This window comes from Nannospalax galili, unplaced genomic scaffold, assembly GCF_000622305.1.
Source record: "Nannospalax galili isolate Female #2095 unplaced genomic scaffold, S.galili_v1.0 scaffold792, whole genome shotgun sequence".
In the NCBI taxonomy this organism is placed as follows: domain Eukaryota; kingdom Metazoa; phylum Chordata; class Mammalia; order Rodentia; family Spalacidae; genus Nannospalax; species Nannospalax galili.
In genome coordinates this window covers 1,220,592-1,236,410 of record NW_008331036.1, presented here as the reverse complement: position 1 = coordinate 1,236,410, position 15,819 = coordinate 1,220,592, and the positions used below count along the sequence as shown (strand labels likewise).

General features: G+C 39.0%; 1 protein-coding gene across 2 annotated transcripts in view; it reads right to left on the bottom strand.

Moving 5' to 3' along the window:
• Nucleotides 1-6: 6 nt before the first annotated feature.
• Nucleotides 7-15,819, bottom strand: part of Adamts5 (ADAM metallopeptidase with thrombospondin type 1 motif 5) — a 47,503-nt gene continuing 31,690 nt past the window's right edge. For both annotated transcript variants that reach the window (XM_029557695.1, XM_008856084.3), the window contains 5 exons: nucleotides 9,674-9,957; nucleotides 7,962-8,145; nucleotides 7,422-7,597; nucleotides 4,590-4,765; nucleotides 7-986 (listed from right to left, as the gene is read on the bottom strand). In XM_029557695.1, the coding sequence (XP_029413555.1) occupies nucleotides 419-986; nucleotides 4,590-4,765; nucleotides 7,422-7,597; nucleotides 7,962-8,145; nucleotides 9,674-9,957 (1,388 nt within the window). In that variant the 3' untranslated portion in view covers nucleotides 7-418. The remainder of the gene's footprint in view (nucleotides 987-4,589; nucleotides 4,766-7,421; nucleotides 7,598-7,961; nucleotides 8,146-9,673; nucleotides 9,958-15,819) is intronic.

Here is a 15,819-nt window from a genome sequence, read left to right as displayed (position 1 = left end):
TATGTATATATACATATATATTAATAGAACCAAGTATATATAAAGTGACATCCTAAGGGGTCACTTTATATGGGTGAAAAGGATGGAGATGCCCTTGAAGACATTATATAAGAGGTAGGTGAAGTTGTTCCGCCATCTTTAAATGTCCCTGCTTCTACATTCATCACTATGTGTCTTGTTTTTCGTAGGCCCAGGGGACGCTCAGTAACTCCCAGGTTTTCTGTGTTCCAAGCTCACCATTGTGACAAGAAGCAGTGAGCATCTTTTGATTACAGAGAGCAGATTCTGCCCATAATTTGACTCCTGGTGATAATGACATGGAAGAATGAAGTTTTTTGCAGATGGGTAGACCTTGGGTTGTCCACGTATCTATGATAGTTCCTCCAGTTGCCTGTGTGTGTGAAAGCAAAGGCCCAGGCTAACATTTCTTCAGCAAACATTGCTTAAATGCAGAAGGCCTCTGAGAGAGAAGACATCCCTTTGCTAACTTCCGGTTCCCATCTTGGCACTGTACCGTCCTGGTGTGCCAGCCCGTGTCACAGGTCCTAGAACAAGCCAGCCATGGGCCTGTCACCCACTGCAACTGTGGAGTTTGTGATCCCACTTTGTTACTGCCATGGCTAATGACAGAGTTTACTTTTTGAGTGGACTTCTTAGGAACAAAAAAGCTGTAGCGGACATCTAATGCTTTAGTTGGGTCTGTTGCAAGAATCTGTACAATTAGAATTTCTTTTGTGGCTGAGTAGCCCATACCATGCAAGAAGTCGTCCCTGTGGCTCCATCCGCTGTAGTTCATAACTGTCCCATTGATGTCGATGATGGTTTCTGACGTGGAGATCATGTACTTGCCATTGATAAGATACTCACCATTCTTCTTCTTCAAGGCTAAGTAGGCAGAGAATCTAGTCTGGTCTTTGGCTTTGAACTGTCGGACTTTTATGTGGGTTGCCCCTTCTGGGATCCTCACAACGTCAGTATAACCCTTACTGGAAGCAGGAATGTCCACGTAGGAGGTGAGAGAAGAAAGGGAAGAGGATAGTAAATTAATTCATGCTTATCCATGAATAAAGAGAAATTTTCTTAAAGTGTTCCCTCATCTAAACACAAAGCTTTAATGTAATTTAAGAGCTTACATTGAAATTCTTTGCAATTTTTCATGAAACAAATTAAAATTGTAGTATGCTATTATATCTGTTTTATTGATATATTCAAAAAGGGTGATGCTACAAACCTCCTTTATTTTAAAATTTGTACTAACTTCATTTGAAGTTTCATATAATAATTTCCAGCTTCATCAAAATGCACAGCCTTTACAAAGATACTTTATCACTTTCCAGGCACAAGATGGGATTCAGATAAACACAAATGGACATATATACCCTCAGTTAATCTCAGGAATATTTTAATATTTCTCTAACTCGATGTTGGTATTACCAGGAGATATTTCAGTGATTCCAAAGCCTATGATGCCCCCCTGGCTTGTTAAATCTTTGCAGGCTCCATTCTAAGACTCTTCATACTACTCTGGTGCACTCACTGGCATCAGCACAAATTTAGTTCTTTGGTCATTTGGATGCAGCAGAAATAGAGGCTCTGTTTCTAAAAGCTTTAATCAATGTTATGGGCAGGAAGTTAAATGAAGGTAAATTTGGTAGCTATGTGATGAGGACTTACTACTTTCCTAAAAAACTTAATTTCAATACCTTATGAAATTCTCTGAATGCTTAGTCTCCATGCAAAAGTATGATAAATTTAATAAGGCATTTTAGTGGGTATAAAAATAAAGCAGATCTCTGCAGATGTATCATGTGCTTAGAGGGAGCAAAGGCAAAAATATCTCTTAATACCCATCAAACTGTGGTGGATGCTAGGAGAAACGCAAATTAAACACCACTAAAAATGATAGCAATGAGAAGGCGTCATCTCTTATCAAAGTCTTTGCCTTCACAAGTGGGTTCACAATAAGGCCTAAAGATATCTTATTATTTAATATGACTTCAAATTTATTTTAGTTATCCAAATAGAAATACCACTGCATGTACAGTTGGACTGACATCTGTAAAATTAAATATAATGTAATTTCTAATTGTTATTCAAGGTTAAAGGTCATATACTCAACATTCAAGTGCATGTTCTGTAACTTAGAGAGGGAGCTCATCCCTGAGACAGTCTGGTGTCTAGGAGGTACCTGAGCTACAGTGTCTGTCACAGGTGTCTGAGCCTCTGGCAGTGTTGAGGGAGAGCAGAGGAGCTACACCGGGCATTACTTATTCTGTCTAGCTTGATTCACTGTTTTTATTTTGTAACATTATTTAACACATTATGGATAAGACTTTGTTCCACAAAAGTTTTTGTTATTATATAATACCAATAGATGATACACATACCTACAAGGGCTTCAAGGCCAGAAATACTTGGAGATAATGTTACATTTTTATACTGAAGAATATGAAACAGGAATAGAGTAAATTTTCAAACATCACTGCAGAGCTCTTTGGTTGTGGTGCTGGGTATAAAAGCTGGCATTTAGCTCTTGACTCATTCAACTGTTATAAAACAGGGTGGACGGGGGTCGGGATTTCATAGGCACCAACTGTCTTTGTCATTTCTTCATTTCATGTGACTTCAAGTGAGGGTATATTAATCACTGGTACAGACACTTCAAATGTTCTGTTTAGCATTTTTAAATGGTTTATAATTTTATGGAGAAGAACACAAAAGGCAGCGAGTGTGAGGTAGTGCTTTCAAAGAATCTGATTTCTCATCTAGTTGCCGTTATTTTGTCTGTTGACTTTCTCTTCCTTCTCTACCTACTTTCAGCTCCTTTTCTCTTGTCCTGCCTTTCTCACCGCCCCTTTTCTTGCTGTCTCTCTCTTTACTTCCTTTTCCTCCTTTGTACTTATTTTCTTCCTCTTTCTCTCCCTTTCTTTTGTAATATTGCAGAAGGCCCTGCCCATGCTGTGACCTCAGTTATAGTCTCTGCTCTTCGTTGGCAGTTACCTTCCATGATGAATTAGGTAAGTCTTAAATCTTCAAGTCCTAAAATCAAAAGTTTGAGGTGATAATCTATAAGGTGTCACACATATTTGAAATGTGTAAAAATGCAATATATAACTAGATATGCAGTGTTTTCACATAGATGGTCCAACGCAGTCAAATGATTCTTAGTTTATCAGCAAGTAATATTAGCAATTCAAACTAACTCAAAATAAATTCTTCAGTCATGCATTTTAATAATCAAACATAATTTCCAGTTTTCTAAAGTAATACGGTACTAGTACTTTTAAAGATCACTGTTAAGTCAAAGAGGACACAGCACCTAAATCAGGAATGCAAGTATCCTCAACCCATGTCACGTAGCATTTGAAAAGTTTTTCAAAGAAGAAAAGTAATTCTGTCGTCTGTCTGACTCTTTAGCTAAGTCAACCATGTTCCTGATGACAACATTCTATTTGATGCCAGAAACTGGTAATTTATACCCTCATATGTTTAAAGTCAAAGTGAAGGAACAGGAGACTTTGCTGTGTGTCTGTCCTTATCTAGTAGAGAGAAACCAGACCAGTTCATTCTGAAACAGTATTGTCGCCACAGCACTTCAATCAACTTATATTTTGCAGGGAGAAATTTTTTTCTGGAGAAAACTTTAAGGCAAACTGTAAGGCAAACTTTTTTCACTATAAAAATACCAAAGGGTGCATGGATTAATGGCTTACTCCCATAACCCTGGCACTTAGGGGATGGAGGCAGGAAGATCACAAAAGTTTAAGACTGGTCTAGACTACATAGCAAAGTCCTGTCTCAATAAATATGTTTAAAAAAAAAGAATAAACACATAAACAAGTAGGTAACAATGAATTAAAAAACAAAACAATGTAGAAAGGCAGAGAGAATGAAAACCAAAAGAAATTTCCAAATTGGATTCAGTGGGTCATTAAAAAATAAGACGTGGAAGGGCATATGGTGACACATGCCTTTAGTCCCAGCACTCGGGAGGCAGAGGCAGGCAGATAGATCTCTGTGAGTTCAAGACCAGCCTGGTCTACATAGTGAGTTCCAGGCCAGCTGGGGTTACAGGGAGACCCTGTCTCAAAGACTAATAAAAATAAAATAAGACATGAAGTTGGGAGGGGCATGTTGGAGGTATCCAGGGGGAGTTGGAGGAAGGAGTCAGGGTGGATATGATCAAATATATTTTATGCATGTATGAAATTCTTTTCAAAATAAATTATAAATATTTTAAAAATTAGCTAAGGTGAAACCAGCCAAGCTTTCCTAAACGAGGTTTTAGGAATGACAGATCTGTACAGTGTGACACATGGAATGCTGTCCACCTTTTTCTTTTCTGATTGGAAGCTCTTGATTCAAAGTCTGTTGCAGTTTATCTGCTTCCCATAGCACCAAGAGTTGCCACCCAACCACAGAGCTCTATTCACCTCTTCTTCCCTTCTCACATGCAGAATGTGTTACAAAAGCCACAGTAGTCTTCCTCCTGCAAAGAGTTGATGAGGAAACGCCAGAGCCCGTATCATTTTCACAGGAGTCTAAAGCTTTGTTCAGCCCACATGAGGGCTGTGGCACTGTCATATTACCTCTTCTTATTGAAGGTTCCAATGACCTTCGTACAGCTGGAGTTGTCCCCTCCACACACGCCACACTTGTCATACTGCAGCTTGGAGCCAATGATGCCATCGCAGCCAGTTCTCACACACCTTCCACGGACACACACAGAGTTGCTGTACGGACGACATTCGGTCCCATCAGTCACCTGCACACAGCAAAGATATCAGGGAACATCTGGGCTCTGGGGTTCCGTTTCTTTAGTAGAAGAGCAAGTTCTAATTTGTGAATTTTCAATTTGATTGGAATAAAATATACATTCAAAAATAAATGAGGGTGGAGAGCGGCTGGAGAGGACTCAGTGCCTAAAAGTATGTACTGCTCTCACAGAGAGCCTGAGTTCAGTTCCCAGCTCACTGCTTCATGTAACCCCAGCCCCTTAGGGACCCAACACCGCAGCTTCTTCAAGTATCTGCACTTGCTCACATATACCCACATACCCACATATATATTTAAAATCAAATCTTAAAACATAGGTTGTCATCATGCCCTGTATATAGGAAGAGCTTAAATGGTGAGGACTCTACTCTGCACACCCAGTGCTCTGAGGCCTCTGCAAGCAACAGATTTAGCAATGACAGCCAACTACATGACTGATGGACTTTCTGAAACTAAAGACCACACCTGAGCCAGGGCTGACTTGTGGCAGTCTTCTTACCATAGCTGTAAATTGTATCAAAACTAAACAACAACAACAACAACAACAACAATAAAATAGTGATTTAGGAATCATGTAAGAAAGCACAACCCATATCCAAACTCTGTCCCACCATTAGTGTATTTTGCCATAAATACAGAGGAACCAGAGCCCTAAGGTTCTTCTATATAACATCTTTGTGTCTTAATTGTGCAACAGCATGTATTCTTGGCCATATTAGCAAAACAGGAATAATTCAGGAATCTGAGACTAATGATATAAGACAAAGATCTTCAAAGATCAAACCAAATTACAGTGGAAAAGGAAAAGTGGCCTATCATTGTACACTTTGATTTTCTTATTCTAATTTTAAAGTCACCTTCATGACGTGCAGTTTCCCTAAAAAACAACATGGCCTGTCTTAGCCTCGGGTTGGAAGGAATCTGATTGTAGTTCCATTTTGGCAACAAGTTGGGCAGCATATAGATACAGAAAGACAGACGTTTGAAATCTTTAGTCCTGAGATATTTTTAATGCCTCCCTAACACATCGTTTACTGTCCTTTGTACTAGAGACTTTAAAATAATTCCCCTCGTAGAGCTAAGATTACTGCTTCTGCAGACACTCACTGTTTGGGGTAATTGCTATTTAGAAATTGAAATTTTGTATTGTCTTGTTTTAATTTGTAAAGCTCATTTTTCATGTTCGAAAATTTCCCTGTTATGCTCAATTCTAGCTATACTGTACTTGGAATCAAACTCATTAATGTAATCATGCCCAAAACAACTTAGTCTGGGAAAAGTAGTCTTTACTCTACATTCTGACAGTGCCCATACATTACTAATTTCATTTTTGTATGCATAACACATTCCCACAGTATCACCTTGGCTGTTTACATTGATAAAAATCTTTTCACTTTGATGGCGGGTGGCTATCACCTGTAGAGATTTGATTATATGGAGGCTTAAGAACACAAGGATTCTTTGTTGCATAACCGTTAGCATAGCAACAACTTTGAAAATTTAAACTTAATCACAACCATGAAGTGGTTGAAAAGCATTCCTAATTGTGCATTGAACCTTCAGGCATCAAAATAGAGAAAAGCAGATTGGTGTGGAAAACAGCATCTGTGGAGTTCAGAAAAGTAGGTGTGAAAAGAGACTGAATAATTAATTTTGAATAAAGGAAACAATATATGCCACTGTTTGGGAGCCAGTTAAAACACAGCAGGTACATAAACTGCAGCTTGTAGGTTAGTGTACAAATTCACATATATAAACATGCGTTTTTGAATTTATATATGTACAAAACTCTTTTGAAACGTGAGTGAATTTATGTGTTTATTTGTAAGCTGAAGTTGAATGATATTCAACAAATTAATAATTTTTATGTAGTTATATTCCAGAATTTTCTTTTTATTTCTCTGTAACATTTTCAAGGAAAATTCATTGTCATAATTAAATATTAAAATTTGCATAAATGAGATTGGCTTGTTTTTCAGTACTGTAATATACAGAGATACAGTTATACAGAGAGAACTGAAGACCAGTTTCAGAGGGGTTTTCAGTGTGGCATATGTTTTAAAATTAGATAAACTATCTGGAAATTGCTGCATGATACAAAAATACTGGAAAAATTCCTCCAATATAATTAGAAAATGCTCATCTGTGAAAAATAATGAATACTACACACATATTGTAGCTTAAACTAGAAAGACTGATTCATGCTGAGTATCTAAACTTATTCTAAATTTAAGGACAGAGACATTGGCCTTGAAACCCATCTCCAAGACTGAATCTGTATTCTTAAGTAAATGAGATAGAAAACCCAGAAATTTCCTGGTTGGATAGTTCTCTTAGGAAGCGTATGTAGGAAACTTAAGTTCTTCTCTGGGCTATTGAAGTTAGGTCATAGTTCCTCTTCCTGTACAGTGAATTAAACTTTTCCAAAAATACATTTCAGAACATTTACTTGTTCTGTTTAAAAATGTGTTTAATCCATTGTAAAAGTTTGAAAGTATAGGAATTACAGAGATGAAAATAAAATCTGCCCCAAATCTAATGGTCCTGAGAATAATAACTGTTTCCATCTGGCATCTACAGCCTTCATTTGTGAAATAATTTCTACCAAACACGCCTACTGTTCTGGACAATGGGAGTGTAGTTACCTTTGGAGAAAAAACCACATAGTAGCCAGTGCCCTTGGCTCTGCAGGTCAATTTGCAGACGTCTCCTGGCAGGACACCTGCATATTTGGGGACCCATTCTACGAATGTTTTGACTCCTTTTGCATCGGACTGATAGCCATTCTTAGCCTCGCACTGCTCATGACGAAAAGATTTACCTGGGAAGTAAAACATATGACAGTCCTACGTTATCTGTTTTTAGGTTTTAACTTTGTGTATATAAATACTTAATTTTAAGGGAGAATAGTAATGATTTTGTATTGTAGAGCTTCTTTATGCACCAGGGTCAAAATATTTTATGTACATATACAATTTTAAATAGTATTATTTTCTTCCAGTTCCTCAGACACACTGTTGTTTGTGATATTTTAAAAATAGCTCATACATATGTTATTAACTTACACATTAGGGGAACTATGCAATGTGAGATTAATGCTATTTCTCCAGGAACCCTTATTTATTTCTGCTGGAATATGGATTACACATGACATATATGGTTACTGGCTCCTGGGGACAGCGTACCATTGGGTGGGCAGGGCATTACGCTGCAGGAGCGGTAGATGGCCCTCTTCCCTGTGCAGTAGCGACCACTGTTTCGGGGTGCAGGGTTATTACAATGGCGATAGGCAAACTGTACTCCTCCCCCGCACGAGCGAGAACACTGGCCCCAGGGACCCCAGGACCCCCAGTTGCCATGACTTGATGTCTGAAATAGAAAATGGGAAATATTTAAAGTTAGAGAGCAAAAATATTCAATATATACCTTGGCAATCACCTTGTAACAACCCAGTAGAAGCTTGAAGACAGAGTCAAACATTCACTGAAGTGGATATGTATATGCTTTGATTGTGGAACTGCAACCCATTCCCTAGCTAAACAATTCAGCTTTTCCAAGTCTGTGCTTTCATCAGTACAGGATCTTAACTGTCACATTAAGTAATTTGCATATGACAAAGACTGCATCATGTTCTCTTTGGTTCATTATTATTATTATTATTATTATTTTATTATTACTATTATTATTTTGGTCTTTTTAAGAGAGAGTCTCCTTGTAGCCCCATCTGACCTGGAATTCACTATATGGAACAGGCTGACCTTGATCTTGATCTTACAGAGATGGGCCTGCCTCTGTCCCATGAGTGCTGAGGTTAAAGGTGTGCACTGCTGAGCGTGGCTTTCTTGGTCCTTTTAAATTTTGCCTTTTGATATGGTACAACTCTGTTTATAACCACAGAGCACTGCTGAACGTCTGTGGGCTTTTATCTTGGACCAGTAATGAAATGTATAATGCTGATGGTTTTGTTTGATGTTGGTCACTGATTGGGTTTACATCTTTTTCTCTCTCTTTAGCCTTAAAATTCCATGGTTCCTTCATTGACCTCCCACATCCTGATAAATTCTCTGCTCCATTCGTTGAACATATTCGGGCTGGTCTTGCCTAAACTCCCAATTAATGTGACAGACAATGAAGGGCACCTACAACCTACGTGTCCACACACCCCACAAGGAAAGGAGAGCCTTGTGACCCCACTCTAGATTTCCTCCTATGGAGACCGTATAGTAGGAATCGCAGAGATCACACAAGATTAACAGTACAAGCTATTTCTGCAAAAGAACAAGAGCTGGCAGCTCCTTGTGTAGGGATATCTGGTCAGAAACACTTAAAGGACACATGGAAACCCTCTTACAGGTCTTGTCAAATCCTGCAAGTAAGACCAAACACATACTATGATGTGGATTTGGGGTTAAGGAGAACACGCCAATCTGAAGTTGGACTATATGTTGCATTGTGGATGTGTTTCCTTGAGCAACCTCCAAGCTACCATAGCATCCAGGGTTATGTGAGCTTGCTGGACTGAAAAAATGACGATTTTGGACCCAGCCAAATACAAGCAAATATGGTAGTGTCAGCTCTGAGACTATTTCTTTAGTGCATTAGCAAGAAGAGTTTAAAAGGAAGTTTCCAAGAGATAAGCGCAGAAGCTGTGCTTTGAGTTTCAATCGGGCAGACTCGGGTTTATTTGTGTAATGCTATAATTTTTGAAGAAATCTCTTTCATCTGCATGTTGTCAAGTAGTATTTGGTTACCAGAAGGGATTACTGAAGGTGAGAGATGAAGTTTGAATAGATCATTAAAGGAAACAAAGGCCTCTAATAACAATCACTATGCACATCCCAGGAAGGTAGTTCCTGTGTTGGGTCTCTAGGCTTTAGGTGACAAGAAAGCCACTCACTGAGTAATATTTTTTCTTGGTTTTGTCCACACACTTGCCCTGCAGGCAGATTCTGCCTTTTCCACAGGGCGTCCCTTCCACTGCAGGCAGCTTCTTGGTCAGACACACCATCTGGCCCTGGCGCACAACAGCACACCACAGGCGGGCACAGACATCCATGCCAGGACACACAGTGTACTCAGGCCCAAACGTCAGGTTGCACTGCTGAGTGGCATCATAGGTCTGTCCTGGGAGTTCCTCAGGGCCCAGAATCTGTTTCCGTGGTAAGTCTAACAAGCAGTTTCCTAAAAGAATAAGAAGATTGAGTATCATTCTGGGTTTAGGTTTTAAACCACTATGATCAGGGACCTAAAAATGAAATGTTCTAAGGGGTGTTAAAACATGATGAACCCAGAAGTCTGCAGTATGGTGGCTTGGGTAAGGGGCTCAGCAGGATGAAGACTGACCATGTCATCAGACTCCAGCATTCTCCACAGGTGATGTATTCTGGAGTGTCTATAATGAAGGTGGTGAGGCCATCAGTGCTACTGTTCTATACAACTATGTTATAATAATTAGTTTTGAAAACAACCTTCTGGTGAGATGCCAAAGAAATGATGAGGGCTGTAGAGGAAATCTGATGGTGAACTTCTTAGTAATAACGTCCTTTACAACTTAGAGAAGTAGCCTAACCAGGACACCATTACGTTCCACTCTGCTTCTAACTCACTTCTTCCACGTATTCCTGTGGCCCATCTCCTTGCCACTCATTCCATTAATAACAACCAAGGTTGTACCTCACGTATTCTTGCACTCAATGAATGTTTCTAGGCTGTTCTAGAAGCGTACTAAGTGTGAAGAACACATAAAAATAGGGCAAATCTCATTCTGCCCCTCAAGTGCTTCCACTAAAGTGAAAGAGATAGACTGAATAAGCATTTCTCTCAGACTGATAAAATTTGTACTACAAAGCTTTCAAGATTCACAGAATAAAGAGTGATGAGAAGAAAAGAAAGAGTCTTTGGTAACTTAGGACCAGGAAAGTCCTTGAAACTTTCTCTACTTTACTCCTTTTAAGTCTACACTATCATGAGTTTGTTGGATATTTCCAGTATCAGCCAGAGCAGAGGAAATCTTACTTCACTGCTGACTTGGAAATGGGATGGGGACAAGCAAGCAGGAGCGATACGGGAAAGCCACAAAAGCTCGCACACAAATCATGTAAAATCAAAGACTGAAACATACCTCCCATCACTCAAAATTCTTCCCTAGGAACCTGCCAGTGATCTGAAACCATCCCTTTTCTTTACCATATACTCATGCATGTATCTTCATTAGTGTCCTGGGTGGGGGGGGTCACTTAATTGTATCATCAATATACCCATTATAACAGCAATAATAACAAACATTTGCCACATGTATTCAGAATTCCTTACATATATTAACTTATTTAATACATACGAAAACCCCAGGAAGCTGACTTATTTTATTCATTTTACAGACAAGCTGAGGCATCCTAAACTATAGGATGCTTACCTAATGCTACATCGTTATTAGGGCTTTGTGCTCAGGGCCTGACCTCACGACCTGCTGCGTTGCCTGTGTTAGGCATATAGATATTTGTCTTGTTTTGTTACTGAGGGGCTGTCACATGCAAGGATTTCTTATTTGGTAGATCTTATGCTTACTGCTAGAAACAGCTGGTCTAATGTTTAATCCTGATGATATACCACATGTTGATGTGCTGTTGGCCACGTTACTTAACATGTTCCAAATTTATTTTCAGAACCTGTAAAATATTTCTTTTCTCACTATGATACTGTAAAGATCAGATTAGTTTTTAAAGGTTATAAAACAAGAGAAGATTTATAAGAATTGATGCTAGTTGCTTCTATGTTCGAACTGAGCAACCTTTTCGTTGTATTAGTTAACACTTTTCATGCAACAAAAATCTTCCTCACTCAGTCCTTACTTTGCACCTAGAAAGCGACTACTTAGCACATTTTCAGTGTGCTGCAAACATTTTTACAACTGCATTCAAGTTTCTTCAAAGGGAATACCTTACATCTCCATGTCCATCTGTGATAGAGGCATTATATGAAAATGAAAAACAGCAAAGTTCCCATTTAGCTGAGCCAGAGCTTTTGAAGAGGTAAAGCTTCTTAAGGCCAGCCAGAAAAAGCATTAAAAATAAGAACCCGGCCAAAGAGAACTTGAGGAGAAAAACATCAAGTTAAAAGGAAAACATTAACATCAAGTCAATAGGAAAGAATGATAGTAAAACCTCACTAAGCTTTCTTTACCGGATAGAGGAAGATCAGGCGCTTTGGGACTCCAGCAAAAATGTTATCTTCATTGCTTCATAAAAAGGACTGCTGTGTACGAGAAGGCCCAGCAGCTTGCTGATGTTAGGACACTGTCAACAAATCCCTGAATCAGCTAGAATGCTTTCCAGTTCTTCAAAAGTGCTGTCGTAAGAGTTTTTGTTTGTCTGTTTTATAATATATACTAAAAAGCACGGACTTTAGGGCTGAATAACTAAATGTTAGCTGGGAAGTCTTTGCCATGTGTGGATGCACATATATGATGCTACCTTATGTATAGTGAACCAAAATAACTGACCTCCTTGGGATGGGCATGCAGTCACTGACACCCACCCTACTTCCCAGGAGATGATGAGAGAGCAGGAATGTAGACTGCCAGCAATTTGGAGTCAGCCTTCAATAAGGAGACATCAAGATGTAGCATATTTTTACACAACTTAACTCAGGACAGTTTTTAAAAATAAAGGAGACATATCCTTTGGTATTAAAAATATGTGTGCTGGGGCTAGAGAGATGGCTTAACCATTAAGAACACTGGCTGCTGTGCAGAGGATCCAGGTTTGGTTCCCAGAACCCACATGGCAGCTAACAACTGTCTGTTTCTCTAGTTCCAAGGGATTCAATGCCCTCTTCTGACCTCCGTGGGTACTGCACAACACAGGTGCCCTTACACATATACAGGCTATATACTCATATACATAGAAAAAACATAATAAATACAATATTTAAAAATGTGTGTGTTAGCTATATGTATTACCCCCAGAGGTCCCACAGAAGTGGTGTTTTATTATTTAAAGTAAAATGATTTCCTTTATGGAATGGTTGACACTAACTTATTGCTGTTTTCTTTAGGGATCATTGCTGGATTCATTTTCGCTTACTTTACTTTCCCTGAAGTATACACACTAGTAATTTTATTTGTATATTGAATAGTGTCCTTTTGAAGGAAAATAGGTACAGACATCTCTACCACATGGTGACTTTATGCCAGGGAATAAAATCATTACATACCCTGACTCAGAAGCTCAGCACTACACCCTACTTAAAAATGAAGTGTAGGTAGACATGGTGGCTCACGCCTTTAATCCCAGCACTGGGAGGCAGAGGCAAGTGGATCTCTGTGAGATCTAGGCCAGCCTGGTATACATAGGAAGCTCCAGGCCAGCTGGGGCTACAGAGAGTCCCTCTCTCAAAAAGACCAAAAATAATCATAATAAAATAAAATAAATAAAAATTAAGTAATAATGGATCTGCCATTATGAAGACATTTTAAGAAGAAAACAACCTCTTTTTCCACATGATTTATTTTGAGTTCTAATGGAATCCAATTACTACTAATTTTTCCTAATCTGTCCTGCTTTTATTTTCAATCACTCCTTTAAACCCGCTTCACATATTTTAAATTTATTGTCACATGAAATTCTGTTTGGTCTTTTCCCATGATATTTAGTTTTGTCTGTTCCAGACTGCCAAATTCCCCTGTTCCTTCTTCTCTGCCTTTTCCTCTTCTTCCTTCCTTTCCTCTGATGTAGCTTTTGGTGCATATAAAACCGAACATTTATGAGAGAAAGTCAGCATTCATGTGTGCATGTGGCATACGTGTTTTTTACCACATATATAATGTTAAATGCTCCAAATAAGGGCAACAATCGGAAAAGTGAACGGGAATCATTTGAAATGAACAAATGAAGCAATGTGGTTGTTTCTCCTTGGACACTGGAGCCCACCAACGGGTAGTAGAAGATATGCTTTGCCTCTAGGAAATGGGACAGAAAGGGCTCTGGTGTCTAGGACTGTCAACTCCAAGTAGGAATTATAAGATTATAAGATAAGGGTCTTGTTCCTTAAGACTTCATCTCCTTCTCTCTAGTTCTAACACTACTGTTGCTTTAGTCTGCTCTTCCCTTCTAGTGCTCAAGTGTAAGACTAAGCAGTGATCCAAACATCTGTGGTCTGGAGGAGCCTGCTGACCCCAAGAGGAATGTGAAGAGGCCTGGCAGCCCACTCAGCTCCCTCACTTTGCACCTCTTCTTTGAGGCTTTGATCAAGTGTCTAACATTAACAGTGCATTTTCATGTTCTTTGAGGAGTCATTTGGGGACTAGAGATAAAGAAACAAGAGCTTCTTTAAAGGAAAAAAAAAAGGTGTTGACCAAAAGTAATTCTAGAAGTCTGTGAAACTGCTGAAAGCACTAGGTAATAGCAAGTGAATAAGATTAAACATTCTCCACAGTGCAGGCGGAAGCAAAGCTTTACAAAACTGCAGCTCACCTTGGCCTTAGAGTGTCTTATCTGCACACATTTTCAATGAATACATTTACTGTGAAAATCAAGATAGAACAAAAATGGGCTTTGAATTTTATTAAAATTTCCTTAAAACTGGCTATTAAGTCTTTATTGCTAGACAATTAATAAAGGATACAGAGATGTAGACTTAGGTCTTTAAATAAATGGATGCTAATTTGCATACCTGTCTATAGATTTCCATTAAGAGCCCTAGTTGTGCGTGTCACAGAGCCGTATTCATGCGGATGGTGATCTTTGTCATCATCTGCCAGAGTGGACTCAAACAGCTATCATTTTGGCCTCAAGGTTAGGAAGCATTTGAGAAAGGAAATTCAATAACCTGCTTTCCTTGCACAATTTCTCTACTGGTGCTGACCCTTATTTCAGAGACAAATACTCCTAGCCAGCTTGCCTACAGCTTACTTGTATAAAACAATACAAAAGTTCTGCAAGGATCCTGGCCAGGGGTGGGGAGTCTCAGGAGGCAAGGTTACTCCTTTTCTGAATCACAGATCTCTAGATGCGTTACTCTTGAGTGTGTACTTCGGCTTTCCAACCATAACCTAATTGTTGCATATTTCTCATTGGACCTAAATCAGGAAACACTCAGTACTAATGAATTTAAATCTGGCAGTGCTGGAGTGCTACAAATGTCCAGCTACTTATGGTTAATAATTTTAAAAATAAATCAAATGCTTTGAGTTTAATATTACACTAGCATCTCCTCACTTCAGCACCGCTGGAGGTGCAACTGGGAGGGGTTGATGTCACCCTAAAGCAGCTTTCCAGATCACATGCTCTTTAGGGACCGTCCAAACACTGGACATATTCTGTGAGAATGCCAACTTAAACATGGGAACTCCTTGCTGCCTTTCTCTGTGTTCCAGTTTAACCTTCCTCAATAACCAAAAGTCAGTTTTCTCTCCTGTATCTGACTGATGTTCACAGGAACCTCTAGGAATAACACAAGTGAGATAGACAGTTGCTGACATTTAGAAAAACGGGACAAGAAGTTATAGTATTCTTGGTTTTAGGACTACATTTTACATTTTGTTGCCTCTTTCTCATTGTCAAGTCTGACTTCTTGCCCTCAGTTTACCTGTCTGTAGTCCTCCCCATTCCCATGACTATCGTGTTGCTTAAAAGCTTTAGTGGACTAGCAAAGAAGAGGGACTTAGTAAATTTGTGAAGTCTGACTCCGTGTTGCCTGGGTGGCTGGTCCACTAATGCTCTGTAATAAAATCAAAAAAGGCTTATGATGTGGTGTAATGAAATCTGTTGGTTTTGAACAAAGATGTGTTTGTGTGTTTGTTTTTCCATCATCTTGGACTTTGGGTTTCTCCTTGGTTCTCTGCTAAGCTTGAAATTTAAATGTCAAATCCCTAATCATGTAACTATTGGGCCTGCTGGTTCCTACCACCATATTTTCACCTAAGTTGACTTGTCAGGTTTTAAAAATCAAAATTACAGCGTTAAATTATTTGAACTCTCATTTAAGTGACAGAACTACAGTTATCAAGTTATTTGAACTCTCACTTAACGCTGTGTAAATGCTGTA